A 17655-nucleotide genomic window follows, 5' to 3' on the forward strand; every position below is an offset into this window, starting at 1 on the left:
TTCGAGGCTGTGTTTTGCACTTATCTTGGCAACGGTCGACGGTCGCCCCGATTGTGTGTGCCTACTGAGATTCCGGATGTGAATTTACTTCCATCCCAGGTTGGCTGATTTTACCTGACCAAGGGTCTTGTGTCCGTATACTCGAGACAAAAACAGATGAAATCCAATTCGGAAGTGTGAAAACTGAAAATGCGCAAAGATCTCTTGAGCAAGTCCTCATAATGGATATAAACTGTGCTTTGGCTATCGATGTTGGGGTTGGGGGGGGTAGTGGGGATGGTAGTAGTGACTGTGTGTCTGTTCAATAACTGTTAACATTACGATTCTCATCTACATGACACTAATGGCCGGATCCATCTCAAAGCCAAAATGTGTTCTTTCGGTATTTCGATTGTTGTTGATCCAACCCTCACTGGCAATTTGATTTGTCTACTTGCTGGTTGCCTCATCTTGCTTTCTCCAGCAGAGGAAGTCGGGAAAGGCTTTGCTCGAGTGGAGAGCGCTGATGTTTCCGATGGATTCGTTTGCCTGCACTTTTATTTCATCCGTATCAACCGATTTGGGGCACGATCACTAACCTTGTGAGGGGTTCTGCAAAGCAATTTCTCAAATAATATTGAAGATTTTATAATATTAGATTACGAGCAAGAGGGAAGAGAGAGGAGGTAAGATTATTGAGTGTATATACGCATGAGTATCATGGGCCTGATATTTTGTCCTTGAGATTATTATTTTCAAACAACGTTTTATCTTCCCTGCTCGGCAAGTGCTCTTTAAACCTTAATTGGGTTAGGGAGAGGGGTAAGGGGGTTAACCCCAATTTTGTACTTGCTGTAAATATGAAAAATTGATTTTAATGCTTCAAAGCCATTTGTAGACCAAAGAAACAGACAAAGGATGTCATGTATTTTGGCAATGGTACAGTTCTTTATTTTTTATTTTTTCCTTTAATGAGACTTGCAATTAATTAATCAGTGAGTTTGCGTCCAAAAATATTTTTTAGTAACTTATTTTTGCATTATTAGCTGACATTATTTAATTGTTTACTTTTTTGAAATATTTTTGTACAAAATCCAGGCTTGTGGAAGAGCGAGAGGACGAGAGGCAAAAAGGATGTAGTTGGTTGATCCGAGTTGGTAAATAATGATATAAGGTGTAATAATGAGGTGTGCTATTATTGGGGTATCCAATGGTTCTCAAGAGCAGAGGCCACCCCCCCCCCCCATTTTTTTTGTGTGAACTTGAACATATGCCATTAATTTAATTTGTCCGACATTTTGACATTTTTGTGTATATCCAGAAGCTTGCTATATCATACAATGATGGATCTTGCTAAAATTGATTGTTGAGGTAGCTTTCTCTAAAGAAATTCACGAAAACATGGTGGTCATTTATGGCAAAGGTGCTGTTTGTGCACTGCTTTCTCATCCTACACGAGCCAAATGGGCAGCTGACTTTAACTATGTACGTGAATACCTTGAAGACGACCCCAGAAGGCTGTCAGCAGTGGCCATCATGCAAACTGTTGCCCAGGTCAGTGCATTAATCTTGCTGGAGGTCCAGGTTGATGTCACCAAAATATCCATAAAATTTGGAATTCCTCCAGGCAGTGTATTTACCACACTCCATGAATACTTGGGTATATCCATGCTGCCAGCAAGATGGGTCCTCTGAAACCTGAGCACTCACGAGCGACAGCAGCGTTTGCCGTCGTGTCGCAAGCTTCTCGAACTGTTCAACACGGATCCATCCAGTTTTATATGGTGCTTGGAGACGAGGTGTGTTTTCACCACTGGGAACTTCAAACCAAATTGGAATCCATGCAAAGGAAGCACAAGGGATCATCGCCATCCAATACATTTTGCACTCAACCCTCAGCTGGCAAGATCGTGTCCATAATTTTATGGCATGCCAAGGGAATCTTGATTGATTACGCTTCACAAAGTTATGATCACAGGGAAATGTTGTGCCTCCTCATCAAAGAAACCGAGGCATACTATTGAAGACCAAGGGATGTTAACGGAAGGTGTCCGGCTTTGAGCAGCGATATCACTCCCTTACTCTTCAGACCATGCCTACAGTGACTATTTTCTGTTTTCAGCATTTCAAGTCCCATCATCTTCGTAACGACCAATTTGCTGATGATGAAGCAACTGAGATGTGGGAGATTTCTGAAAACAAATATTTTACTGACATAGACAGTTTTAACAACAGATGGAGTAAAGGAAGTGCATTGAAATTGAGGGTCTCTAGATCGAAAATAACAACCCCATTTGCTTCTCTTTGAACTTTTGTAAGTATCTCCTTCCTGGAGAATCTTTAACTTGCCTCATATTGCACTATTCCTCTTCCAGGGCAATGCAGGTTCAGGTGAGGCTCCTTTTTATTTATTTATTCTCACAAGATCGAGGCAGGATATGAAATGAGAGGATGCAATTGGTAACACAGCAACTTGCAAGTAAGAGGGGGTGGACTCAGCAGAGTCAATGGGGGTAAACAAGATCGTGGGTTGTTGCTGTTTTGTGTGCAGCCTGTAGCTGCTGGCTGCATCAGTTCTAGAAGCGTGGCTGTGTTGCTGATGCAGTGGCCCGTTAGCGGTAAGCTGGTACTCATTTTGCTGACCTCAGAAGGATGACATGCTGAAGATTGTTGGTAATGATGGGGGATTGCATGAGATGGCGGTACAGCACAAGGGCTGGCAGGATGGCCGAGAAGTATGCATGCTTGCCTCCGAGCAATCTCGTCTGCGTTCGAATCTCAGCTATACACACTCCAAGAATATCTGCGCATGGGTCCCTGGGAAATTGTGCGATATCATCCTGGTGTCTCGCAGGCAGGGTCGAGGCATCACTATGTGTGCCGTCTCTCAGATGGACGTTAAACGGGCGTCCCGTAGTGTCGGCATTAGTCGGGGATGTTAAAGATACCATTGTGTCCTGTGTGAAGAGTAGGCGAGCTATCACCAGCAGCATGGATAAATGACAAATTCCTGCCCTAGCCTATAGCGGCACAGCCGCGCCTCCTTCAGTCATTGATGCTACTCGCAGGCATGTGCTACATACAAGAGAAGAAGTAGTAGTAGTAGTGCACCACCTGTTCTGTCATGCAATAATGGTTTGATTTTGTTGTTTCTGGTCTGGTAACTGCAGATTCTCAGCGTTGACATCCTCGAGCCAATTTGTAGATTATGCAGTAGTCTGGTAAGGTGTGTTGTTGTCGTGCTGCTAAATGTAATGGCAGCAAAATGGTTATTGCACCTTTAAAAAAAATGGCACCGTTAGATGCCTTTTTAGAAAGCACCTGTTGCTTTGCATCGTGGAGGTAAATTATGGCAAATACAGGTTGGCCCGGTTCATTTCAAGTTTGGCTTTGCTGTCCCTAACATGTGGTCCACGACACCGTTCGCTATGTTGTGATGCACGGAGCAGCGTCCACATTAAACCAAACTTTCACAAAACAGTAAAGGTCAGTGACGATGTACATCTGTGTTTGTTGGCGGCTGAAAGATACAGTGGCTTCTTATTATTATTTAACGGCCACAATTATTCCCATGTTCTTGTGGGGTTGGCCGCGGGGGAATTGTGTTTGGGCCAAGTCTTTCCCGAACCGGTTTCCCACACCTGATGCTCAACTAAGTAGTTGGGTTAGGTATTTGGAATTTGGCCATGGTGCCGGAGATAGCTTGCCTGCTCTTCACGATGGACGAAATATGCAATGGCTTGGGTGTTGTTAACTGGGGACGACTTAAAAAAACTAGAAGGGCACTCGGTAGAGCGCATACCTCCGCCATTTTTGAAATATCATGCTATACAGTACTATGTCGTTTTTGGCCCCGTCTCTCAATAGAGAAGAATCACTTAAAAAAAAATGAAATAACTCTAGTCTCCAGATTCAGATCTTCACCGAAATGGAATCCTTTCGTCCTTGTCGCACACCCAACCTGTCCACCAAGTTTTATCTGAATCCGTCCTCAACTTTTTGAGATATCGTGCACACAAACAGACAAAGAGGGGTGAAAACATCGGTGGCGGAGGTAATAAATGTATGAAATGTACGCCATTGCGGCACAAGGCAACATGAGGAAACCAATCCAATTATCCAAGCACTATGTTAACAAAAGCAGAGAAATGATGCCATGAAATGTAAAACTGCCATTCCAAAGGCCGAGTATGTACAAGTTGTCCTTTCTCAGCACTCCTCTTCCTCTTCCTTTCTGCTTCCAATTCCTCGTCCTTCTGTTCTTCCCTGTTCTTTTTCTGATCATAAACCGGCTTTTGATGGAGCGTTGCAGCTTCATGACTAAATGATAGGTCTCTGTGTACATGATGGTGGGAGCTTCCCAGCTTGTTCCAATTACGGATGGTCTGGGGAATTAAAAGTGTGTCAATGTCTGGCGGTCGATCACCTCTTGGAAAAAAAGCCCTGAGATCCTCGAGTTGAACTTGTTGATCTTCACCAAGCCACTGTTGACCTTGTACAGCATATTAAGCCTGTTTGCCTTCCTTCTGTTCCCTCGGCTTTTCAATCTGAGGTCGCTCAGCATTTTCTCCACACATCCCGACGTCCTGTCATCATGGTGGCCGCAGACAAATTTTGCGGCCTAGTTTCTCTGGACTTGTTATGGTTTGAGTTCCTGCGTGTCCTCCTGGAGATATGTATCCCATGCTGCTGATGTGTACTCTTATCATGCTATTTGATTCACTATAATGTAAGGAATACAATGTATGTATTGTGCATTACAAATCTCGATTCATATTGAATGTTTTAAGTCATTTTTTTCATACTGTAAATTGAAATACTGTGAATTGCAGTTTTTCTTTTCAAGTTCAAGGTGATATAATTTAATTATAAACTGAGAAAATGTTGAGGATTTATTTAAAACCGTTGTGCATCACAGAGGTTATTAATCTTTACCCGAGTTGCAGGTTTGTTGTAATGTAATATTTTTGTAATATGGTGTGTTGCCTTGTAGTTGCTCGCAAAGTACACTTTTCAAAAATGGCGTACAAACTGGCACGTTGTAATTATGATGTGACCAAAAATGAGGATTCGCCTTTAGCGGCCCGATCTTGCTCGGACCATCGAATGATCGTTTGCCTCGAACACGATAGGCTACACCACAATATGGCAGATGTAACTGTACTACAATTAAAGTTCATTGGTATCGACCGTACCCGGCTCTTCCAGGATGTACTACGTTTCTTCCTGTAACCATTTTGTGGTTGAACTCCCTTAATGTGGGCTTTCTGCACATCTCCATTCCTTTGTTCCTCTTTTCTCTCTTCTCTGTGGAACTGCCTTCCAGAGATGGTTCATTATTCAAACTTCTCCCTCTGGGATTTCAAATGGGTGATTCAACAACATCTCCTGTCGCCCCATCTCTACCTATGATATTTTCTATCCCCACCCCCCACTTAGTAACCCAACCCTCTTACTTCCAAGTTACTGTTTCCTCACCTCTCTGCTCTCTGTCCATTTTCCTGTTTGTTGCCCATCTCTGTGACGTTGCTTCTCCATGAGGTGTGTGTGTGTGTGTGTGTTTGTTGATCAAATCATTATGTTGATTCAGCAACGTGTGTGTGCGTGCGTGCGTGCGTGTGCGCGTGCCATCGCTCGGATGTACATTAAACTGCCGTTCTTAGTTGGAGGACATTAAAGATCTCACGGTGTTCTTTGTGAAGAGTGGATGAGCTATCGCTGACACCATGGCCAAATTCCAAATTCCTGCCCGAACTACCACATGGATAGGGATGGCAAACCACCCAGCATGACCCCAGTCCAAGAAACTGTGCTGCAGAGCGTTGGTTCTGCTGAAACAGAGTGGGGTCGTACTAAACACTGCCCGGTGACGCCCGAAGACTTTTTTTTTCAAAGTTCTTCTTATGCCATCATTCTCTTTAATATTAGCCATAAACAAGTGTTTCGCCATGCATTAGTAGTTGAAATTTGCTTACAATTATTTTTTTGCAGCCTCCTGCCACGCTGTATCGAACGATTTCATTCCTTCTGTTATATATAAAGGTGCTTATAAAAAAATAATAACAAGATTTTTACATTTCAAATATTAAGTACGCTTTTTAATTGTTTTTCAACTGAAAAAGCATAAATTGCATATTTTAACATTAGTGTACTCATTTGATTCACCACACGCGCTGTATTGAAGGATTTCACTTGTTAACCTCCGCCATCGAAGATCGGAGGTTACTGTTTTCACCCCTTTCTGTTTGTTTGTTTGTTTGTTTGTGAACAGATTACCGAAAAACTCCTCGACGGATTTCGACGACACTTGGTGGGGGGATTAGGTATGGTCCAAGGATCATGCCATTAGATTTTGGACTTGGTCCAAAATCCAATATGGCCGCTATGGTGGCCATTTTGAAAAAATATTTGAATTTTTTTTTTTTTGCATTTCTACATGTTCTAAGTGATTTCCAACCCCCCCCCCCCAAAATAAAATAGAGAAAAAAAAATTTTCAACTTTTTTTTTCAACAAAATTTAGATTTTTTTTTTTTTTTGCATTTCTACATGTTGTAAGTGATTTCCAACAAAAAACATGCCAACATTATAATTGCGGCTGATTTTGGAACTTCAGGTGGATATACCCACGTAAAATCAATTTCTGTCTCAAGGAATCTAGTTATGACGAATGAATTGAGTATGTAAAAGTTAAAAGTAAAAGGGAAAGTTGCAAACTATAACTCTGTGAGCACTGTTGACGTCAAATTGAATGAATAGGATATCAGGTTCACTTGAGTGACCAAGCAGTATTGGCGGTGGAGGTTTTGCACTCTACCGAGTGCTCCCCCTCTAGTTTTCAATGCAGTCGTTAAGCTCATTTCTGCTGTTTAAATTTTGACGTTGAGAGTATGTAGAGCGTTTTGCATTTTAGTTTTAAAACGTGGGCGGAAATAGTTTCGAACAGTGCCCGGAGAAGTCGGGAGGCGTCTCCGCACTTCTTCGGGCACTATTCGAAACTTTATTTAATTTCCAGACTTCTCTGGATGGTAACTTTATTTAATTTAGTTAATTTCCAGACTTCTCTGGGCGTCTCCGGGCAGTGATAGTATGACCGCACAGGTGTGGTACATTGGAGATATCCATATTATATAGCAGGAGTGTCGTCTGTCTGTCTGTCTGTCTGTCTGTCTGTTCCCAAACTACTCCCTCACTTTTGGGGTCCCCGCTGGTGTCCTTCGGTGGATGGGAGATTTCATAAATAACTCAATACAATGGTGATTTTGACTTTCGATCTGTAAAGTCTGTACAAATCGATCTGTAAAGATCGAAGCTCACGATTTGGATGTAAAGTCAGAATGGCATTTATCTTCGTTGACTTCACGAGTGTTTGTAATATTGTATTTTGTTAAATTAATGGTATAGTGTTGATTTGTGATTGGAATTATGTCGTTTGGAATGAAAATATATCGACATTGAGTTGAAAGCAGAATGCGGAAATTACGTGACGGGTTCCACACGTGACATTTGCAGATTTGGCATTTGTAGTTTCACCATTTTTTGCCAAAATCCTTCACGAGCCGGCTGTCCAAGGCTGTCCCACCTCTCCCATGCATAGCACAGGTACCTCTCTAGTATATATATATATATATATATATATATATATATATATATATATATATATATATATATATATATATATATATATATATATATATATATATATATTGTAAGGTATCTTACAGAGTAGTTTTTAATGTAATCCCCGTTCAATTTACAGTATGATACTGTTGTGGTTGAGGAAATTCGCAAACCACCATTCAGGTCCCGTAGGTGAGATATCTCTGTAAGTACATGTGCAGTTAGCCCCAAACCCGTTGTTTAGAGGGAATAAATGTCATTCATTCGGGCTGCGACCCTTTAAGATAGCCGTTTTTCTGTTCTATCTTTATTTTGAACCAACCACGTCTCAACCGCCGTCACACAACAACTACCAACCGCAACGCCGCTTCACAACAACAACAACGCCACCAACCACGACCTTTCCCGTCACAACTCGCTCTCGCAACCATCGCGTCACCGTGGCCAGGGACCGCCACTTTAGACCCTCCACCACCTTCACCTCTCCTCCTTCGACCGCCATTCCCGCACCGCTTGTGGGCACCGAGTGTCAGGCTGTCCTGGCCTCGTAAAGGGCGCGCGCTGAGCCGCGGGTACAAAGAGCGGCCTTTCCGAGGGGAAGTCGGATCAGGAATGATTCACGCCCACTTCCAATCCGTCCAATCGTTAAGCGCGGGGCGATTTGGCCCCGCCTCCAGACGCGTCGGAGTAGAATCGCTATATGCAGATTCGAGGATCAGGAATGATTCACGCCCACTTTTCCTCCGTCCAATGGGCGAGCGTGGCTCCGCCCCCGAGCCCATCCTGATCCGGAAATCTGCATATGGGTTCTCCTGTCGCACTATAAAGCGCCGAGCGCGGGGCGAATTCAGTCAGTAGAGAGTTTCTGTTTCGGGCTCGGGCGAGTTGTGGCGGCGGCGAAGTGTGGCAGCAGCAGTCAAGATGGGCCTGGAGGAGAGTCGGTCTGTCGGGGTTCGGAGTCTGTCGGGGAGCTGCAGAGAGGAGAAGCCGGGAACGCGGTCGAGGGCGCAGTCGAGTCGCTCGTCGCGGGACCCAAGCAAGCCAGCTATCCTCTTTCCCCAGAGCATCAACAACCCCCCCCTGTTTCCCCCCCGTGCTGAGAGAGTGCGAAAAGGGGGCCCCGTTCCCACCCATTCCAGGCAGTGCCAGCGAGCCCGCGGAGGAGCGCGGAGTCGGGGCGCCGCCGCCATTTTGCGGCTCATCACAAGACGGGTAGGCTCCACGCGGCCTCGCGCCACAGACCACGTCTGCCCCCTAGTCGTTGAGGGTGGCCCTTTTCTTTTGATTTTGAGTATATGTGTTCTCGGCGCCGTCTGTAAAGTAAAACTGTGTAAGTGTTGCCGTGTGCTCGCGTAGTCAGTAGTAGGTCTGCATTGTGTTTCTTTTGTTGCAATTGCTTTTGCTGCATAATTGTTGTGTTTCTTTTACATTTGCTTTTGGTGCATAATTGTTGTAATTGTATATGTGTGCTTTCCGTTTGCTGCGGAATAAATGTGAATTATGTTGAACTGTTTTTCCCGTTTCGCTTCGTCTTTTCTTTAATTGAATCTCCATCTTACTTCACGTAAAGGCTTGGTCGTGGGCTAAATACGCCCGATAATAAATCGGAAATGTCGAGGTTGACGATAACACCGCTCGGTTATCCCGATAGTACGGAATGGGTCACTTAAAGTGGCCCGAGTCCGGAGTCGACCTGCGGCGAGGTGCGATCGCCCGGTCTACCCTCCGTGTGGGTACTTAGGTAGGTCGAATTTGGCGAACAACCCTATCCCACGCGGGGGGCCGATTGGCACGATCGTGGTGAGGCCGAAAGGCCCACCCGTGACTAGTTCCTGGCGTTAGTCCGAGAGGGTCACGACAGAATTGTCCGTCCGGTGGGCGACGTGCCGCGATTCGAGTTACATGGCCGCTCGCACGCCGGCCGACGCGAATTCACAACAATACTTATGCAGGTCAGACTGTACAGATGTTTACTCGTTACCTCTACCATGGAAGGTGGATGGAGGTTATGTTTTTACCCAGCTGTCTGTCTGTCTGTCTGTCTGTCTGTTTGTCTGTGAGCAGGATATCTCAAAAGGTTGTGGACGGATTATTACAAAACGAATGTATGAATTGGTTATGTGACATGAACAAGTCGATTAGATTTTGGTTAGGGTCTGGATTTTGATCCGGCCTATCAGTGGGATACAAAACGTAAACTGTTCAGGCTGGTGGAGGTATGCGCTCTACCAAGTGTCATTCTAGTTCACGAAGTATTTGATTTGTAAAGGTACTTTTTTGTGTATCTTGTAATCCATGATACTTCTACAAACCTTTGCTTATTATTGACACTTCATGTCTCCCATTAGAGTAAAGATATCCTTTGCATAAAAATGTACTTTTTACTCCTATTTAAGTTGTGAAGTAATGCAAAAGTAAATCTGTTGATCTTAAAAAAAACCATGTACACTGTTTTGTGAAGTTTTCTTGAAATAATAATCCATCTTGAATGTTGAGAATGTGAGTTTTCCATGTTGTGTTTAAAACGTGAGAATATTACTCGTTTGTACATGTTGGTAAATGATTTGTGAATGTATTGCATCAGACAATTGCATTTGATAGTCTGTATCTGTAATGCATACCGGGCGGAGTGGCGTGCGCCTGTAATCCGGCTACTCGGAGGCTTGGGTTGGAGGATCGCTTGAGGACGGGAGCTCTGCGATGTGCCGCGCTATGAGAGGGTATAGGGCAGCCCGGAATCATGGTGAAACCCAATCCTTATCCCTGTGTCGTAAGAGGCAACCAGGGTTGCGTCAGGAAGGGCATCCGGCGTAAAGCCTGTGCCAAATCAGTATGCGGATCTTAACGGATGATCCACTGTGGCGACCCCTAACGGGAGCAGCCGAAAGACGAACAACAACAACAACAACAACAACAGTCTGTATCTGTAATGCCTTTTTCAGCAGTTTTGTCATACTTGAACCAAGTCCCATCATGTTGGTTGCACGTGTTCATTGCCTGAAGTTTGTGTCTGTTTTCGGTGCTAAAATGTAGATTAATCCCTTGAGTGAGGTTTTTTTTGTGTGTGTGTGTATTCCCCTAATTAACCCCACGCTTTTTGAAAAAAAGCAATGTGGGGTATTGTAATTGGCTCTGTTTTTCTGTCTGTCCGTCACGCTAGCTCCTATTCAATTCACCAAACTTGGTAGTTCTGATCACCATATGGCAAGAAGGCACAAGAGAGCATTTTTGCCTCCACACCCTGCGGCATGGTCGAAAGGTGAAATAGCGAAAAATGCAATTTCTGGCATGTCTTTAAACATTTTATAATTGAACTTTGTATATGCAATCAACATTGAAATGTGTCACGCTTGTTTGGATTTGACCCCTGGTTCATGCCTCAGGGGGTGGCGACTCGGGGTCATGAGGGTCCAAACAAGATTTAAAAAATTTTTAAAACTCTAAATTTGATATTTGGTCATTCCTGGTGGAACTTTTTGCCATCTTTCAACTTTGCTTTTGGTGGGCCATCAACTTCGCTCTCGTTTAATCTTGCTAATGACCTGTGCACCTGATTAGTATTATTATTATTTTTTTGTACGACCCATGAACTATTATTTCCGACGATTATGAATGTCACGCCGATTACAACCTTTAACTTCGACCGCAACCCTCTTTGACTGCAGTGCAGTGGAATTGCACTGCTTTCTTCCAAATTCAAATGGATATTGCTTTGATAAGTGGGGAATGTGAAAAAGCCATAATCACCTTCCTTGATGGCCCGAGTCTTCTCCAACGGGTTTGATAAGATTAGCAAGAAATGTGACATTTACCATAAAATATAGGCTTTTGTTTAATTGCATAATTACCAGGGACACATGAATGTTTAATTCTTGTGGAAGATCTTTTTGCTTTTGTTTGAGAATGTAATGAGTTCTAAATAACTGAGTATGGAAATCAGTTTGGGTTGGAGATGATTTAGGTGAGAGCGGTGGTGTTGTGGTTTTTGAAGATAACTGGTTTTATTGTATGCTTTACCACTAGGTCAGTAGCTCTTAAATAGTGATTAGTTCTTGTGACTAACAAGAAGTTCACAATTGCAATGTGTTGATTGCAGGGCTTTTTGCAAGTGATCGCCATGCCGATTGAAGCCAGTGCCATCAGCAGTGGAAGCGGTCTAGTCGTGAGACCCGTGAAGCAGAAGCGCAAAGCTCACAGCTTGGGCATTGGTCGTGCCAACAGCTCAGAGCATGAGCGCACAGCACTCCAGCGAGATCTTTTGGAGGGACAGGTATGCCGATGACACGAGGCTCATGTTTAGCACAGCTAACATCCCTGATGCCCAAATGTGGCAGCACATGTTTCTACCTTCAATGATTTACCTTAATTTTATCTCACTTCTTTAACCTTGTTGCCGACGTCACGCATAATCCAATTCTATCACACTCTCGTCTTTTGCACGTTGTTTAGTCTTTTGCAAGGCGAAAGGGTGAAGAACAGATCTGGGAGTGCTATGGGAAGAGTTTTAACACTCATGAAGGTGGAGTTTGAAATCTTATTTGGAAGAATGGGCTGTAATGCATCAGCAAGGGGGGGGGGGTCCTCATGTGCAAAAAATGTACCCTAAGTTACTCACTGGAATTTTGAAGTTGAGCACTTCCCTTAACAGAAAAACTTGGTTACCATTTCCATAACCCAGCAATACGTGCGAAAATGGTGTCTGTTTTGGGGGTTTCGACGGAAATTGTCGGGACAATTATTGGGGGTAGTGGAAATGAAAACGACTGTTACTTTGCAGTCTTACACCCTAGAAACACAAACTACCCCTCAAAATGTCGGTATCGAGACCCTCTTTCATATGATATGCAATTTAGGTTCATTGGCTCAAGAATCAGGTCACTAGAGGTCAAAAGGTCACGAAAATTTGGGTCAAGTGAAAATCTGACATCTCTGAAACATTCCCCACAGAACATGCCACATCCATATTTTACCCTCTCTGAGGGTCTATCCCATCACCATAGGTGCCAAGGAACACAATCATATGAATAAAGTGGAATTTGTTGCAATAATATGAAAGCAGCACAGAATGGAAAGCGGTCGACTTTCAATATGATCACTTTTTGGCCACCGCTTAAACGATTTCCTGTTGGGAAACTTATATGGTTATTATGTCACGCCCGTTCACCCTTGATAGACAAATTAACCCTTAAACTGTTTGCCTTAGAAGACTCTTCCATGTGATATTTCCTTTATGGAGATTGGGCCAATAATGAGGTCACTAGAGGTCAAAAGGTCACGGAAATTGGGGTCAAGTGAAAATTTTCTCTGGAAAATGCACAACAGCACATGCCAGATCCATATTCTTGTCCTCTATTGGGGTCAATTTTTTTGGAATATATACAAAAAATACAGATATGAATGGAATGTACTTGATGACCACCATAGGGCCGAAACAATAAACAAAACCTGCCACTCCAACATAGTAAGTAAACACAAACCAACTGGTGGAATGTGATTCTGGTTTGGAAATGCGTATAAACTTATGATTCAGTCACTCTCTTTCTGACGACACAAAATACATTTTGACATCCTGACTTTTCCGAGTCACTTTGCCAAGTGCAAAATGTACAACAGGGATTGTTAGAACCGTGGCAAGGACATCTCCGAGTTCCACACTTTTGACATGTGCAGTGGATTGCAATGTCGTCAGGAATTGGTTTGTTCCCCCTGCTTGGGACCAGAAGATCATCGATTAATTCGAAACCAAATTGTCTTGGATCAGCGGGTTCGCATGATGAGAGGAGGGACACCATCTCTTTTGTAGCAAAGTAGGCTCTCAAAATGTGCAACTGAATGGCATGACTTGCGGGTGGCAGGTCATCCAAACATGACCGCTTGGCACGATGATACCTGTGGCTTCGGAGCTGGTTCATGGTTTTCATCATTGTTCCTTTCTTAAGGACCTGTGTCAGATAGGCTTCTACTTTATCAATTGCTGTATCCAGGTTACCTCTCGCCACCACAAAGTCCTTAAAGTACATCTCTGGATTGGCTATTAGAGCAGCATGCTTGGTTCCAACTTTACTTGTGTAGTCACACCCAGTTAGTGTGTGGACAGCGGGAAAAACCTGACACAAACTTCGTCTGATCCTCTTTGAAAGGATATGTATCGCAAAGTATCTTGTTGAGTCACCAACCCCTTCACCCAGAGTTCTTCGAGGCCATTCACATTCAGCTCGCCCCAGTAGAACATCAGCAAAATGAACACATCCGTGTCTGACGATAGGACTATGATACGATTTTACCTTGTTTAACAGCATGCATTGCATGTGGTATAATCCTCATGTCAGCCTCTTCCACATTACACTTGAGTTGTGGAACCTCTACAGGTCTCGATGTCATGGACCAACACGAAACGACGATGCTGTCTGGTCCACAGAAATGACTGACTATAATATCCAACGAAGGAGCACTCCAATTCCGTACCAGCGCCTCTGCATGAATGAGGGATTCAAATTTTGCTTTGTTGACACTGGATGGCCAAAACCTGTCCATTTCTCGAGGGAGAGGGGTTTCCCTGGACACATCATGCAGTTCTCTGGGTGACTTCTTCTCTCGCCTTTGCCGCTCAGAATCCTTCAAAGACATTTCCATGTAGGAATCGAACACAAAATAAATTCTCGAGGCGCCCTTTGCTGTAGAGGCAACATAGCTGAGAAAGGCATCACAGAAGGCGCCACAATATTTTGAACCCTTTGTTTGGATCTTGCGAATGTTTGCCATCACATCAACTATAGAGCATGTTCCCATTGAGTCATCAGGTCTCGGTGTTCTTGGGTCCTGGTCGCTGAGATGAGCTTCAAGTTCATGGACAATTTCACTTTTAATTGGCTTGGTCATTTGGCCTTCGTCATAAAAGAGAGGAGACGTTGTACACATCGTATTGCAGGAGTTCCTCCATAGTCCGTCCTCGTATCTTTGCAATCTCTCGTGTACGTTTCATCTGATATCTTCTGACATGACTTGCTTGGTTAAGATATTGTGGAGCATTTTCTCTTTTTGGGGAGTGAGGAAGGGATTCTCATTCTTCTCTATGACATTTAATATGGCTTGAATGTTGGCCTCCTCAAACTCGGTTGCTGCTTTGCTGAATGACCTGTTGACTTCTAACTCATGGGAGGAACTACCTCTACCAGCAAGTTCACTGTGAAGGTTTGTGATGGCAAGCATCTCATGATGTATCATTTCTCACTTGGCAAAAACTTCTTCTTTCTTGAACTACCAATTATTCCTGATGCACTTTTCTGGGCTCTGTTGATTGTCTGTTCCAACGCAAGGTCTGCTCCAACCGCTTTGAAACGTCCCATTGTTCATTTTATGGCAAATCTGCCCTCCATAAACTCTGAATGCACTTCTGGTGCGATCTCAGGCAGTCTCCTCAGGTCCGCAAGGTAGAGGGAGCACCATCTGAAGTAGTTCATGGAATCAAAAGCAGCAAACAAGGGTAGCAGATCTTGAATGACTTGTACTTGAAGGTTCCAGTTTCCCTCGCGATCACTACAAATTAGGTTCTCAAGATGAGACACCAGGTGTAGAAAGGTGTTCCAATACCTGAATGTCTCACTTTCCTCACAACACTTTGAAATGAATCGTTCAAATTCATCTACTAGTTCAGAGCCGATGTGGTCCTGGCATGTGTGAATGAGGAGCACACTCTCGGGAGATTTCGCTGCGACTTCTTCTTTCAAATGCAGGAGGGTATCGAGCAGAACCTTGTATTTTACCGATTTGATTGTGTTCCTTTGGCATTCTCATAGATGAAAAAATATGGATCTGGCATGTACTGTTGTGCATTTTCCACAAAAATTTTCACTTGACCCCAATTTCCGTGACCTTTTGTCCTCTAGTGACCTCATTATTGGCCCAATCTCCATAAAGGTAATATCACATGGAAGAGTCTTCTAAGGCAAACAGTTTAAGGGTTAATTTGTCTATCTAGGGTGAACGGGCGTGACATAATAACCATTTAAGTTTCCCAACAGGAAATCGTTTAAGCGGTGGCCAAAAAGTGATCATATTGAAAGTCGACCGCTTTCCATTCTGTGCTCTTCATTTTAATGCAACAAATTCCACTTTATTCATATGATTGTGTTCCTTGGCACCTATGGTGATGGGATAGACCCTCAGAGAGGGTAAAATATGGATGTGGCATGTTCTGTGGGGCATGTTTCAGAGATAGGTCAGATTTTCACTTGACCCAAATTTTCGTGACCTAATTCTTGAACCAATGAACCTAATTTGCATATCATATGAAAGAGGGCTCAATACTGATATTTTGAGTGGTAGTTTATGTTTCTCGGGTGTAAGACTGCAAAGTAACAGTCATTTTCATTTACACTACACCCAATAATTGGCCCAACAATTTCCGTCGGAACCCCCAAAAGAGACACCATTTTCGCACTTATTGCCGGGTTATGGAAATGGTAACCAAGTTTTTCTGTTAAGGGCAGTGGTCAACTTCAAAATTCCAGTGAGTAACTTAGGGTACATTTTTTGCACACGAGGACCCCCCCGAGCTGATTCATTACTGGGAGAACATCCAAAAATCATTTGTACTATGTCATGCATGATGATGGCTACTAGTGCAGCATGATAAACAACTACAAAGATTTCTGAGTGCAATTCCACACACCACCAGGTGTGTCTCCGATGCCCCGTGTCCTTTCCATGAGTCGCAGCAGAATCCGTGAGGGGGATGTGGATGTGAGTGTCATATCCTGAGCACTTGTATAGATTTTAATCAAGATTGTTTCTGGTAAGTGGCTGTAGAGTTGTGCTCTTAAGTTGTCAGCGTGTTGGTGGCTGATGTTAATTGGTCTAAAACAACACCTTCATCTGGAGTTCCACTCAACCCCTAACCCTCTGTTTTGGAAGTTTGAGAACTGATTTGCTCTCTGACGAAGGGTCTCGCAAAGCGCTCATCTCGCTTGGCTGGGCTGGACTTCGGCTGTGGATTAGTCTCTCCAACTACGCCTCTCCGGCATTGCCTCCATTAACTGCATCCCTTTTGCTCTTGATCTCGGTTGATAGCAGCTCCATCTGACATTCGCTGCCTGGATTTGGTCCATTGCCAACTCTGCACTTCCACAGCTTCAACTCGTATCAGTGAAGCTTCATCCTCCTTCCTTCCTGTTCCTCATACTCATTCTGCTCATATTCTTTTTGCAATTTTTATGTGCTGTCTGTTTAGCTTTTTCTGCAACTGTCTTTTTAATTCTGTTGTTTTAACTCCCGTTCGATGTTCTTCTATATCACCAAATTTATTTCCTTTTCTTACCTTCAATCTTAATTGTTTTGTTTACTTTTACGATTTTTTTTTTGTATCGCAAGACATGGGTATTTGATAGCTCACCTGGAACGTAGTTCTGGGGAGCTTATGGGTTAGCACGTTGTCCATCCGTCTATCTGTCCACAAATACTTGCAACTTCTTCTCTGAAACTACACACATGATTTCGATGAAACTTGACTACAACCTTCATCACCCATGATGTACCAAAGTTTGTTCACACCATTAAAAAATGGAGATATGACGGGGGGGGGGTGGAGGGGTAACTCCCCCCCCCCCCAAAAAAATAGGTATTTGCTTTCTTCTTTGAAGCCACACACATTATTTCAATGAAACTTGACCACAACCTTCATCACCAGCGATGTACCAAAGTTTGTTCACTAAATTTTAAAAAAATCAGGATCTGAAGTGGTGTTGGGGGGCACTCCCAAAACTACACACATTATTTTGATGAAGCTTGAGCATGACCTTCACCACCCGTGACGTACCAAGGTTTGTTCATGCTATTTATAAAATTGGGGCCCAAGGTGGTTTACATTGAGGGAGTTGCTCCCCAAAATAGGTTTTTGCTATAACATTGGTTCATTGGTACATTTTGCTGATTCCATCCCACGTTGACATCCTCCTCGGTATCATTATTCTTCCATGTGAGTGCCCAGGGGTATTGCCCCTACTTCTTTCAGCTCACCTGAAACGTAGTTCTAGGGAGCTTATGGGATGGAATGTTGTCCG

The 17655-nt window shown here is 43.6% G+C and overlaps 1 protein-coding gene across 3 annotated transcripts in view; it reads left to right on the forward strand.

Moving 5' to 3' along the window:
* Positions 1 to 17655, forward strand: part of WDR37 (WD repeat domain 37) — a 201670-nt gene that overhangs the window by 29805 nt on the left and 154210 nt on the right. For all 3 annotated transcript variants that reach the window (XM_085874265.1, XM_085874264.1, XM_085874266.1), the window contains one exon: positions 11694 to 11867. In XM_085874265.1, the coding sequence (XP_085730391.1) occupies positions 11715 to 11867 (153 nt within the window). In that variant the 5' untranslated portion in view covers positions 11694 to 11714. The remainder of the gene's footprint in view (positions 1 to 11693; positions 11868 to 17655) is intronic.

The sequence above is a fragment of the Eptatretus burgeri genome, chromosome 3 (assembly GCF_056783735.1).
Source record: "Eptatretus burgeri isolate ZD-2024b chromosome 3, Ebu_testis_v1, whole genome shotgun sequence".
NCBI classification, from domain to species: Eukaryota; Metazoa; Chordata; class Myxini; order Myxiniformes; family Myxinidae; genus Eptatretus; species Eptatretus burgeri.